This window comes from Mixophyes fleayi, chromosome 2, assembly GCF_038048845.1.
Source record: "Mixophyes fleayi isolate aMixFle1 chromosome 2, aMixFle1.hap1, whole genome shotgun sequence".
Lineage (NCBI taxonomy): Eukaryota > Metazoa > Chordata > Amphibia > Anura > Limnodynastidae > Mixophyes > Mixophyes fleayi.
In genome coordinates, this window is record NC_134403.1 from 73,996,120 (window position 1) to 74,010,433 (window position 14,314).

Below are 14,314 nucleotides of genomic sequence, written 5' to 3' on the forward strand. Positions count from 1 at the left end.
AGTCCCAGCAAAAAAAAATTGAGTATCACTAAATCACATGATGATTAAGAATTACATTTTTTTCATCTCTACCACAAATGATCCCCTCCTTAATTCCTCTAGCTGCTGGCTAGCATTGGGCAGAGGCAAAACAGACAGGTTGCACTAGAGACTTAGAGGCCTGGACAGCTAGGAAAGGAGGGCAGAGCCGATCTGTTTAGAAGACTCACTGATTAATGTCAGAAGACTGCTTTCATGATCTCCCACCACACAAGACAGTATAGCAGTGAGCGAGACCCATGGTGGAGGGGTGTGCCGTCGGGAAGGATGGGCTAGATTAAATGACTGTGTAATTCAGGGGGGGCAATCATTCTACTGAGATTAATTAAAAAAAACTAGACAAATAGGGCATCATGGACTATGGAACAAGATTGGTTAACTCTGTAGAAAGAACCATGGGCCCAGAGCTGAGGGAGGTGTTTTCTTTATCATGTAGGTATTTTTTCTCCATGCGTGCGATGAACCTGAAATAAGATTTAAGGGAGGAAACATGGGATTGGTTTTGTTTCACCCAGAACCTTGCAATCAGGAATTTGGCCACGGCTAGGATGTGGGAAACTAACTTAGCTGATTAGTTATCTGAGAATTGTAGTGGATAGCAAAGCAGTAAGTACCAAGGGTCTTTAATCACTGGATGCAAAAGAAGTGAGGCCAAGAGACCTCGAAACCTGGCCCAGAAAGCTGAGATTTTTGGGCATGTCCACCAAATATGGAGGATCGAGCATTGCTGGCCACAGACCCTCCAGCAGTCTGAAGAGGCAGAAGGGTACATAGCAGATTTTCTTGGGTATAGTACCATCTATATTAGACCCTATAAGCATTTTCTTTAATCAAAGTGGAGGCATGTGGTTGACTGCATTTCATTCCCTAAATGTTTCCCAACAGTCCTCTCAGCAGAGGGCCCAGATGCCTTTCCCACTCCCACTTGTACCTGCATTGGGACCCCAGAAACTTTGCTAGTAAAATTCATAGAAGGGGAAGGAAGACATCGTTTTTTCAAGTTCCGTTATATTCCTTACAACTTCATCTGTTGGAAGAGATCTAAGAAAATTCTTAATTGGACATACATAAAGAATCTGTTTAATAGGTCTGGTTGTTTATTTTGTATTGCATCAAATGTAAGCCGAGAACCCGCGCCCCAGAGATCATAGGCAATATTTGAAAGAGGACGTGAACTGACTAAGATGCAATGCTTAATAGAGTTCGTAAATTGTGGGCTTCTTAAGAATGGATAGGCGAACTGTAGGCGGTTTGTTATTCCAAATAAACTTGAAAAAACATATTTGAATTGTTAAAAATTCAAAAAAAATTAATCGGGAGTGTCTGAAAGAGATGTCAGAAAGCGTTTATGGAGAATATTCATCTTATAGTAATGACACTGCCCAACCACGATATGATCAGAGACTTCCAGAAATGGAGGTCAGATTTGATCCTGGAGAAACGTTAGGAAAGTTTTCAGAGTACAATAAATCATAAGCGCATGTAATATAAACACCTAGATATTTAGTCTTCCTCTTTTGCCATTTGAAGTCAAAGTTAAAGGTAAGAGTCTGGCGTTCATGAAGGGGAATATTTAGGAGCATTGCCTTCATCTTTGAGTAATTTATTTTATAACTGGATAATTTACTGTATACATTCATGAGCTTAAAGAGATTGAGGAGGGTGCTGACATGTGAGAAGCACGTCATCTGCAAATAATGAGGGCAAAAACTAAGTGGGAGAGAGGGCATTTCTCTAGTGCCATTGTTAATATTGACAGCACTAGAGGGGTGCCATTGATCTTAACATTAGCAGAGGGACAGGTATAGAGTACCTGATGTCTCTGTGAAGGTGTCTCAACAGTCCAAAGTGTTGCAAGGGATGGATGATAAATTGCCACAATATCCTGTCGAAAGGCTTCTCAGCATCGAGGGAAATAATATTGACTGGGGTCTTTCTGGTGTTTATGAAGTGGATTAGATTAATAGCCTTCTGTGTGTTATCCCTTGCTTGTCTGTCTGAGATGAAGCCCACTTGGTTATAGTGATTTAAGATAGGGAGCTCTTGATAAATCATTACTTAATAGGGAAATAGGACAGTAACTTGTTATATGCCTTCTTTGTGAATAATAGAAATTCTAGCTTCCAGAGATTCTGTAGACCATAAATCTCCATCTAGGACATAGTTGAAGAGGTTATGGAGGTGGGGTACAAGGATGTTAAGACATCATTTGCATTATGACACTGGGAAGCCATCCCATCCTGGGGCTTTCCCCAATTTCTCTGATTTTATGGTCTGGTCTATTTCTTCAGGGGAAATCTCTTCATTAAGATGTTGCGTTGCTTGAGGGGAGAGTCTCGAAAGGTTTGCCTCTTTTAAGAATGTATCAATTAAATGTGCCTGGGGCGCTTTAGCTGATGGGGTTTGGGGTTGATGAAGGTTGTATAGATCATTATAGTATTTTTGAAATTTTAAACAAATCTTATGGGGGTCATAGATTAGGGAACCTACCGAATCTCTAACCGCCAATTGTGGGGCAAGATCTTGGCATAAAGTTTAGAGGCAAGGAGCTTGTTTTCCTTATCTCCTTTCTCATAATACATTTTCCAAAGCCATTTGAGCTTGTTGGCTGCTTGGTGGAAGAGAAGGAGGTTGAGCTTCTTCCCAGCTGTTTTTAATTTTCTGAAGGGTGGTGGGCTCAGGGGAGAGTTTATGCTGAGTTTCAAAGATATATAAGGTGTTAGTCAAGTTGGTAGTTATCACCAGTCTCTCTTTTTTTGCTCTAGATGACCCCTTAGGACTGCCTTGTGGATGTCCCAGAGCGTCTTTGGGCAATTTCTGGGGTATCGTTAATTTTAAAATAATTAGAAAGTATTGTATGGAATTATGTGGTGTGGGAGGAGCTGTGAAACAGGGATTCATTGATTCATTATGTAGCTCTGGGGGGTTTAAGAGCTAGATTAGACAGACCAGATGGAATAGGCGCTTGATCAGGGGGAATATCCTAGGTGCTACAGAGTTTTAGCGTAAAGTCATGGTTGATGCAATTTTAGAGATTTGGAGTTTTGGTTGTCCTTGGTTTTGGGCATGGAATCTATGAAGATTGGGTATGAGAACAACATTAATGTTGCCTGCAACAATTAAATTTACCTTATCTAAGCTGCGAAAGCAAAGTTCTCAGCTTCTTAAAAAATTTATGCTGATCTTGGATGAGAGCATAGATGTTTACAAGGGTGCAGGGGAGATTATTCAGTGTTCTTATAGCAATCAGATATGTGCCCTCTCTGTATTTATGAATCGCCGAGTGACCCAACGGCTAGGATGCGTGCAACAGGATTGCCTCACCACGTTTCTTCTGCCTACTATCACACGCATGGAAAGTGTTTGGGAATCTTTTAGAGAGTAGTTCAGAGTGGGGATTTTTGTCAAAGTATGTTTCCTAAAGAAACACCAGGTTGTTCTTCATGTGGCATAGGGTAGTACAAAGTTTAGCCCCTTAACATTATGTAAAATTACATACTAGGCCACCAGAGCACAGTGGGAAAAGTGGCAAATTGAAGAATCGCAATACCCTAGACACTGGGGAAAGCTTTAAGATTTGTAGCCAATGGCATAGCTATGAGGGGAATAGCAAGTTGGCAGCCATGGAAGTGATAAAACTGGGAGGAAGGGATGGGGAGATGGGGGGGGGAAGGCAGTGGAATCCAGGAGGGAAATTATCTGAGTGATGTTTCACCTGCCAAATATGCTGGTGTGGGTGGAAACGTGTAGCATAGGAAATATGGGGGGGGCAGCAGATTGCCAAGGCTCTGGGGTAATTGGATGCTAGCACATAGTGTCCTAAATTAGGGAGCACAGGGGAGGTAGATTTACCCTTTCGAAGTGGGTCATACGTTAAAATCAAGGGAGTTGCATAAACATTCAGAGAAGTAACAATATCAGTAAAAAAAACAACTTTTGGAACAGAAAATTAAACACAAACCTTGGCTAAAATAATCAAACAAGGTGGTGTAAGTCACCTTGAAATCTTAGTAGTGGAGAGATGGCACCTGAGCAAAAGAAAACAGAGAAAGGGGGACATCAGAGTGGAGAGAGAACATTTCAATCAATTGCAACAGATATAAAGTAAGTTATTAGCCATCAGTGGTTCATGATCCTCATTTCTATAGATATTAGTCATCAGGAAAAAATGAATGCAACTCGACCAAGAAGGGAATCAAGAACTTCTGAAGGTCATGTCGCAGCAACGAAGAGTGTAGGTAGATTTTGTTTAAAAAATCCCAGCAGTGATATAGTTAGCTAGTGGAGTGCGATAGGGCTAAGCTCTCAGCCTGCCAGAATGGTGTTGTCAAAGAAGTCAGAAATATTGAGTCCAAGGAAAAAAAGCAAACTATTGTGTGATCATGTCCTAGTCTCTGAGCTTTCTGAAGATAAAATTGGGATATTGGAAGACTAAGACGGGTCCTGAATCTTTGTCGCAAGGTCTAGTTGTTTGGTATGGCATGGGCTTTAAGTAGAGATTTAGTTGATGCCACAGAAGCAAGCGGAAGGAGAATCCTCAGCAGTATCAGATGTTGTCTCTTAGAACAGTGGTCACCGATTGAATTTGGATTTTCCTAGATTTTCTCAGGATGATCTCAGCTGTAAAGTAATGAAGGCATAGTATGACATCCTGTGGAAAGGACTGGTTTGGAAATCTTGGCTTGGTTGTTCTGTGAGCCTTGTCAAGTAGGAGGTGTTTTTCCGGCATTTCTGGAGCTAATTGGGCAAAGATCTTGTGGTAAGGGCTGTCCACTAGGATGCCTTTGATGTGTCATGTTCAGAGAGGAATTACTAGCTGGTATTGACTCAGCTGAGCAAGGAGGAGTGGAGTCTAATGCACCCCTGGTATTAACCAGGGACCCCCGCAAGGGAGTTTGAGCTTTGCTGCAAGAAGGTGCGCAGGTCACGGTTCTCCAGGACAGCCACCAGCGTAGCAATAGAGTGGATAAGTCAATCAATCCCGGTCAGAACCAAACGGGCAGCAAGGTATGAGAGGATAATCCAAACAATAGTCAGAGACAGGCCAGAAATCAGGGAACCAATCGAGCTGCAAGGTACAAAGTGCAATCCAAAAGGAGGGTCAAGAGATAACCGGGTCAGAACAGGTATAGGATCAGGAAACGAACATGTGCTGGAGCAGGGTGAAACCAATACTCCTATAAATACCCCTGGTAAAGCCCTGATAGGAGGGGGGGTGTCGGCGGTCAGAGATGCTGACCGTCGTCGCAAAGCCGTCTAACGTCCCCATTGCCTAGCAATGGGACGCAGCAGTAACGGCGCATGGGATGTCGAAATTGGAACCTAGAGGCGGAGGCGGCGCCTGACATGATGCAGAAATAATTTCTTTGTGGCAGGTTATCTATATCCACTTGACATTCCTGGATGATCTGCTGTTCAGAGCTTTGTCGTCCTCTGCAGTGTTCTGATAGGTAACTATTTCCTCTACTCTTCTTTCCACTTGATCACTATGGTTTTCAAGTTCTGATACGTCTGATTTAAGAGAATCTAGGGCATTTTGTTACTTCTGCATGGATAGATTCTCTCAATACTTTTACTTCTAAAATTAGTGAGAGGAAATCTCTTCTGGATATGGGAGTTGACTCTTCTTCATCAGACTCTGTGTCCTCAGGAATTTTAGGTGAGGGTGCTTACATTGAGCGAGGTTCTGAGACAGACTTTTCTTCAAAGTAATGAATTAGACCTTTGGTGTCTGATTTTTTTCCCTTTTTGCATTGCTGGTTGAATGTAAGGGGGGCTGTTAGAATTGTCTCTAGCATCCTCCCCCTGCCAGTAACGATTGCTAGGTTAAGATATGTAGCGAGACAGCCTTAATACTTGGTGACCACTAAAGAGTTTCAGTTCTCAGGGAGGGGGGGGGAATTCAGGGTCCCTTTAGGTAGAGGAGTTTAGGTCTCAAAGTAGACAATTAATTAAGCGGTCAAATTCTTACCAGTATGAGTATGAATGGTTCCCAGGTTGCAGTATATAGAATTCCCTGCTAGACAGTGCTATGAGGGCCTCTACTGTAAGAATAAGGGATAGCAAAGAGTAGTCTGTATATCAAGGACCACAGGGAAAAGGTACAAGCCAGTAATTACTGAGGTCAGAGTAATATGCAGAGTACAGAAAGCGAGGGTTTGTGAGCCCTCTGTGGAGAAGGTGGATAAGGCCTGTCATGACCACAAGAGCCTGTTACATGAAGAGGCTATGATACAGTCCTTTTGCAGTGGGCCTTAAGGCTGATTCAGCAGAGAGATTGGGGGATGGGTCTTTGTTGCACTGATGGTTGTGGCACTAGAAAGTCTGATGGCCAGGAGTGTCTAGATCTGGTCATTGTCCCGTCACCTTAAAGAATAAACAGGCATAGGCTCCAAGATTGAAATTGCAGTGTAGCTGGTGTGCACGTATTTAGAGAGGGCAATTGTGGAAGGATTGGTATAGGGTGAAGTAACAGGGTGCTGCAGCAATGAGAGGGTGTAAAGATACCCCCTATAAGGAGGGTTTTAGTGAAGTAAATTGATGATCACTGGTACCATGTGTCTGCTTTGGTCTCCTTCCAGATGACGCTACATTACCATCTGTATTTTAAGGTGTTATCACTACATAATGCTCCAAGATGGGGCAAGAAGTGTAGCACTGAATATGGTGGACATTTTCTGCAGCTAAAAAATACTGTAGGGACTTCTGCTAATTGGGATCAATTAAGTTCTCAGCCCATTGAAGTTCATTAGAATAAATTGTCTTGTCAATTAAAATCTTGTTTTACCAGTCATGTGCAGAGTTAGGAATATTGATGCTCAGCCGTCCATATTTGTCCAGGTCAAGACAAAAAAAAACAAAAAACATTTTCCACACAGTAGGAAGAAACAGATTTTGGGCTATACCTCTTGATTTTCAGGTTGTAAACAAACCCCCCCCCCCCCCCACCACACAGTTTTGGCATATTAATTAAAACATGCTCCCTCTTATGTAGATAGAAATAATGTTATACTATTTTGTAACACATGGGAAATATAAGTTGTTCAGATGCATAGTTGCTGCGCTGAGAGATAACATCTCTGGGGAAGAACACCTCAAAGGATTCCAATCATGATATATCTACAGCCATATACCTGACCTTCTTCAAAGAAGAAAATAACGATCAAGTAAATAATAACATCAACATTGAAGAGATCCACTCTCAGGTAGGAACCTCTATGCAACAACCTGAACCTTTTTTAACATAACATTTAAACAAATCAAAAATGATAAACATATATTTTTTACATAGAGCAAAATTATATACAAACATGTTATCCATATGAATAGTCAGTGACTCTAACAAATGTCATGCATTCATTTTATTTGAGATGTTATTACATACAAAAATTGTTGCTTTGCTGTTGTGAACAGTATCAATAACAAACATCAAGAACATGTTTTCTTCATGCACAATTCTAAGTATCACTATTAGCTGCTATACGTGAATATATCACGAAAGCTATTCATATTTTTCATTATGTGAAGGGAGTTTTTTTTATGAATATCATGTAAATCATTTCCATTTATTAAATAATTAACTGATTTTCTTCATGAACATTTTCTTTTTATCTCCAATAAATAGTCAACATACAATAACTATATTCTAATAAAACAAAATAATTTATGAGGTAATGTGTAATTGTTTTTTTTCTTTGTTTAAATAATTGTGGTTAATTACATTACACATACAGTGGAGTGCTTAAAGGGAGAGAATAACTTACTCATTTAGCAATTTTTTTAAGGTCTCTATGGCAGCAATAGTAGACTAATTAAGTAAGAAAAAAGATGATAAGCATATTTCATACCATCTAGGAGTTATTTCACAAGTTGCAGGCTTTTATTTTTATAGAATATAAATATATATGTATGTATATATTAAATAAAATTCAACAGCTGAAAAGTACAAGTAAAGGTTTTAATGTATATTGCCCTTATATACTTGTCATAGCATTATATTTAGACAACAATCCACACGAATACAAATATATACACACCCGTCTTCTAATTGAATCATTTAGCAGTGCTATTCACAGTGAACACACTGACTACAGAAATTAATGCTTAGTAATCATTGCAGTTTTTATTTAACTCTTGCTTGTTTCTCAGTATCATCATGCTTTCATGTCAGTGTTTTCAACAGACTTCATTTGAGTATATATTTAATAATAAAATTATCAGCAAATGTAACTTATTTTAATTGTTGTAACAACCTATAGCCACATGGTACATTATACTGTTGTTGCTGCAAAGCTTTGCTCAATGTAGTTTCCAACTATCTATAATTTTCACAGACAGGCACAGGTTTTAAAGATTTGCCCCTGAAAATTTTGTACCTGTATATTCCCTATTTTGAGCAATGGAAATGAACAAACTGCACTACAAAATTCCTCTGTACCTGCATATTGTATTCAGTTCTTACCAGCAATTAGAATTCTGTATATATTCTGTATATAAGATAATAGTTATTGAAGAGGTGTATTTAAATAAAAAAAAATGCAATATAATTAATTTTGTAGATATGACATGATAGGGTGTACTTGTAGTTGTGGTGTTTCCAGGTGCGCCCAGACAGTGTCATGCATTATGTTTTTTTAGATATACTGGCTAAGTGGCAAAGTGCCCCTGAAAACTATTTTAAAATGTTGGCAGCTATGCAATGTATTGCTGATATACACAGATCAGCCCTAGCATAAAAATCTGACAAGTGATGTGAGTAACATTGATTATCTCATTACAATGGCACCTGTCAGGGAGTGTGATATATTAGGCAGCAAGTGAACAGTCAGTTCTTGAAGTTGATGGGCTAGATTTACTAAGAATCAAGTTTGGTGGTGGTTTGAAACCGCCACCCATCGCTGGGGGTTTAGTGGTCCAAACCAATGCATTTAGTATAGGGTGGTTTGAGGCTTCAATTTAAAATGACTGTCGATGAATGGCGGATTGAAAAAGCTAAACTGCCGACGATTTTGTCCAAATCGCCGGCGGTTTGGATGAATCCGCCATCAATGTACTGTCCAAAAGACAGGACAGTTTTAATACCTTCTTCAGAATGGCTTGATAGCTCAAACATGCTGTTTGAACTATTTTGCCATTCAGAACATAAGAGAAAGCACCACTGACATTTAAATTATGTTGGCAATCATTATTTATTGATTAAGGGGCAAAATGAATTTAGTATCAACTTATGAGGGGAAAAAAATATCATTATATTAAGGGGACAAAATTATTTAATTATTATATTATTCGGGCACTATGTAATGACAAATTGTGCAACATAAAAAATTATATCCACCATTAACAATCAGTTAATAATATTATATATTCACATTTCCCATATAATATAATGCTATAATAGTGTCTCCTTAAAAAAATATTAAGAAAAAAAATTCCCTCTTAAGTTAATATTAAACTCATTTTGCCTTTAATCAATAAATACCGATTATCCAAATAATTTAAATGTCAATGGTGCTTCCTCTTATGTTCTGAATGGCAAAATAGCTCAAACAGCAGCTGTTTGATCAATCTCGCCATTCCCAACCACCTCTTTTATTTTGGACATTTGAATGGTGGTTTGGTGGCAGTTCTGTAAACCCCAGCTTAGTAAATCCAGCTGTTTGTATGTTCATCATTATTAAAATCGGGATGGTGGTTTGTAAAGTGGTGGTTTTGAAAAATGTCAATTCTGGCCGTTTTAACGGCGGTTTGGGCTTTAGTAAATCCGACAGTTTCAAAGCCGCCAAAAAAATAGCCAAAAAGCAGCGGATTGAGCAAATCGCCCTTTAGTAAATCTAGCCCGATGTCTTGCAAGCAGGAGACATGGGCAAGTGTAAGGATCTGAGCGACTTTGACAAGTGCCAAATTGTCATGGCTAGACTGGGTCAGAGCAGGTCTTGTGAGGTGTTCCCAGTATACAGTGGTTAGTAACTACCAAAAGTGGTCCAAGGAAGGACAACCAGTGAACCAGCGACAGGGTCATGGGCACCCAAGTCTCATTGAGGCGCATGGGGTTCGAAGGCTAACCCGACTGGTCCAATCCCAAAGATGAGCTACTGTAGCACAAATTGCTGAAAAAGTTCATGCTATGATAGAAAAGTGTCAGAATACACCAGTGCATTGCAGCTTGCTGCGAATGGGGCTGCGTGGCCGCAGACTGGTTACAGTGTCCATACTGACCCCTATTCCACTGCCACAAGCACCTACAATGGGCACATGAGCACCAGAAATAAACCATGATGCAATGGAAGAAGGTGCCCTGGTCTGATGAATCACATTTTCTTTTACATCATGTGGATGACTGGGTGCATGTGCAGCGTTTACCTGGGGAAGAAATGGCATCACAATGCACTATGGGAAGAAGGCAAACTGGTGGAGGCAGTGTGATGTTCTGGGCAATATTCTGCTAGGAAACTTTGGGTCCTGACATTCATGTGGATCTGCTGCTAACATCCATGCCTCAAAGGCTCAGAGCTGTTTTGGCAGCACCAGGGGGACCTACACAATATTAGGCAGGTGGTTTTAATGTTGTGGCTGATCGGTGTATTTTGTTGTAATTAGAGCAAATCTGATATAAATAAGAAATAGGGATGTCACCATGGCGTGTCTCAGATATAAAGAAAATATAAACTTAACCCATTTTCTAGTCATTCTCTAAAAACAGATTCAGTTTTTCATAGCTGGTCATTAAAAACAGCATATAATGTATATATTAGTACAGTAAAACAGCAGTGGTAATAGTATTCAAATATAGAGATGGTTTTGCAAATTTTGTGGATTTGTGTAAAGTTTGTCCTGAAATATTGAACAATTGATGTGTTGAGAAGTCTGAGATGTTTCAATTTGGCAATTTGTTGCCAATTTGAACAATATAAGCGCTAGGAAGATCATCATATGGCCTAACTAATAACACAGTGGAAGGCAACTTTGTTCATCTTTATCAGTTTTACAAAGCTTTTGTTTCCTAATTGGTGTTTAGATAATACAATGGCAGCCAAGGGAATAAAATGACATTGCTGGATATTTATTTATTTTTTTGGGAGGGGGAGGGGGGGCAGCGATGACGGTCCATCTTCTAGAGGCCCCATCTCTGCTGTTTTGAGTATGTGCAGAGACTGGGCTTTCAATTCTGGAAGTGCTCAGAAGACCAAAGCATAGGACTCAGCAACACGTGGATGAGCAGCCCCAATTCCTTCACACATCTGAGCCCCAAGTTGTTTCTCTACTAAATATATTGAGTCATACTACTTAACAGTTGTAAAATAATAACAATCAATGTTGGCTGTAATTTAAGATGTGGAAATGGCACACAAAAGCAGCTTTAGACTTGCTATGCACCTTTATTTGATAAAGTGTGCCTAGGTTTATAGAATTAAATGTTCTCATTTGAGGAGAAGCAGAAGTTTGCACAGGCAGAGGGGAGGAGTGGCGCAATGTTCAGGTTTTCCTACTGAATTACAACGTACCAAGCTTTGCGGGGCAGTGCAGAAGCAAGATTTTAGTTTGCCAAGCAAGATAATCGCCATGAGATAAGAATGTGAAGATGGCGTTTTTCCTGTAGCGTTACCATTTCCTCTTCACCAAAGGACTTGAATTTTGCCCTATCTCAGATCTAGCAAAGATTGAGTCTCATGTTATAATTTTATTGGGACCCATTTTGTGCCATCATGTTGCACTTGGGCACAGAAGCTCATTCCCAGGCACATTTTTGGGCATTGTAATAGAAAGCTTTACACACAGAAAAGTGCCACATGTAATAAATACTATATGCCGGCACCTTCTGATGACTAATAAAAACCATAAATGAGGCAAAACTGTAAAAAACAAACAAACACATTTTATGTTATTGAAAGGTGTGATACTAAAACAGTAGGAGTTACACTTTGATGTGACATTTACATTCTTGTACATTAAGATCCTAAATATATTTTGTTAACACATCAAGACACACTACTAGTAAGCGGTGGTGGTTTCCGATAGCAGACAGAAGGCTTGCACCTTGAAGTGCACTGGGTGGAACATCTAGGAGCATTGGTTGAAAACCAAGATTTAGTGCACATTATATATCATCACCAATGAACTGGATTCACACAAAGCTTTATACTGTTTATTGCTGCCATAGACTTTGACTATGGTACTTTTTGCTTTGAGTTTGTATGTTTTCCTTGTTCCTTTTCAGGTGGGTTTTCTGCAGTTGATTAATTCTCCTCCCATGGTCCCAGATAAGGGTGATATAGTTTATCAAAATGTTGATATCTTGGTTTCTTATTTCCAAAAATGTAAAACACTCTCTTCTTTATAGGAATACTTTACATGGCAAATTGGAATAACACACATTACAAGGAGTTTATTCTTCTAGGACTCACAGATAACCCAAAACTTGAGATTATACTATTTGGCCTATTCTTTATTTTTTACACTGTGACTCTGCTTGGTAACATTGGCATCATAGTGGCTGTCAGGGTGGACTCTCGGCTTCACACTCCTATGTATTTTTTCCTCAACAACCTGTCATTCCTTGATCTTTGTTATGCCACCATCATAACCCCCAAAACATTGGTGAATTTTCTGTCCAAGTCGAAAGCCATTGGCTACATAGAATGTGCTGTACAGATGTATTTCTTTGCTGCTTCAGTGACCACTGAATGCTTCTTATTGGGGGTAATGGCCTATGATCGCTATGTAGCAATATGTAACCCACTTCTATATTCAGTTGTCATGAGTAAAAAGATTTGTATACAGCTGGTGGCTGGTGCTTACACTCTGGGTTACCTTAATGCCACGTTGCATACAATTACAACTTTCCGGCTACCGTTCTGTAAAACCAACAAGATAGATCATTTCTTCTGTGATGTTCCTCCTCTTCTGAAACTGTCCTGCACCAAGACCACCATGAATGAAATACTGATGTTCATATTTGGAGGATTCGCTGAATCAAGCTCTCTTACCACTATTATAGTCTCCTACAGCTATATCATATCCACGATACTTAGAATCCGCTCTGTGGATGGAAGGAAGAAAGCATTTTCTACATGTGCCTCTCACTTAATGGTGGTTACTATATTCTACTGCACTATACTTTTCATGTACTTGAGACCTAGCTCTACTTACGCTATGAGCCAAGACCAAGTTGCTTCTGTATTCTACAGTGTCATTATACCATTGTTAAACCCACTGATCTATAGTTTGAGGAACAAAGAAGTAATCCAAGCTCTGAAGAAAATGAAAGCAAAATATTGTTGTTCAGGCAAATAAAAGACCAATAGGTAGTAAATACCAAATCTGTCTTTGTCCCATGTTTATATATTATGTATGTTCTAATAAAGAGATTATATGTTTTTTCTAAAAAGCAAAAATTTAACTTTTATTATAAATATCTGGATTTTATTTTTACAAAAATGGAATATTTGGGGGTTTTCATTGTATTTTTGTCTTCCCATATTTGACAAGTATGTAAGTGTGTATTCCAGCAACTATTTCACATAAAGGAGACAACACTGATCTGTAACTATTTTATATGGTATAACTTCAAAAATTTTCGCAGTTACTGTATTATGTGTATTATGGATTGAAGTTTCTAGTTTGTACTGCATATAATTTCTAAAGACTGCACATTTATAAGGGTTAGCGCAACACAGGCAAAATACAATATTGGGGTTCATGAAGTGTTGGACACATGTCTGTTTTATTTTTAGCAAAATACACATTTTATATTGTATATGTATATATTTTATTAGACAACTGTGAAGACACTTCTTTCTTGTGTTTATTACACTTACTTACATTATTATAACGTGTACATAAAGGGTAATGCAAAAGTATACTATCGTAGGATGCTTTCTCTATGCTATCATGGGATGCAAGTATACACAGGGTCGGACTGGCCCAGCGGGCTACCGGTTAAACCACCGGTAGGCCCGGCTACCGTACGGCCACACCCCCTTTTACCCATGGGCGGAGCTTACCTGGAGGCCCCTCACGAGGACCCGACGTCCCCGCTGCTCAATTAAGATCGCAGCTGCGAACGCAATTGAAAGATGACTGGCTGTCACTAACAGCCAGTCATCTTTCAATTGCGATCGCAGCTGCGATCATGTGACCCGCCCCCTCCCCCTGTCAGCTGATCTGTGTTCTGAGTTCTCAGTGAAGCCAGAAACCAGGAACCTCATCAAACGGTGTAAGCACGATTACTGTTTTTTATAAGGTGCTACAAAATCTGCAGAGCTGTATAGTGGGGAAG

General features: G+C 39.5%; 1 protein-coding gene across 1 annotated transcript; it reads left to right on the forward strand.

Annotated features, from left to right (window-relative positions):
* The first annotated feature begins 12,387 nt into the window (after positions 1 to 12,387).
* On the forward strand, positions 12,388 to 13,329 carry LOC142140153 (olfactory receptor 5AP2-like). The gene has a single exon (XM_075198005.1). It carries the CDS (start codon positions 12,388 to 12,390, stop codon positions 13,327 to 13,329), a length of 942 nt encoding a protein of 313 aa, XP_075054106.1.
* Positions 13,330 to 14,314: the final 985 nt, after the last annotated feature.

Bases quoted from the DNA above. Each gene is read 5' to 3' on its own strand.
- LOC142140153 (XM_075198005.1), top strand. From the start codon at position 12,388: ATGGCAAATTGGAATAACACACATTACAAGGAGTTTATTCTTCTAGGA.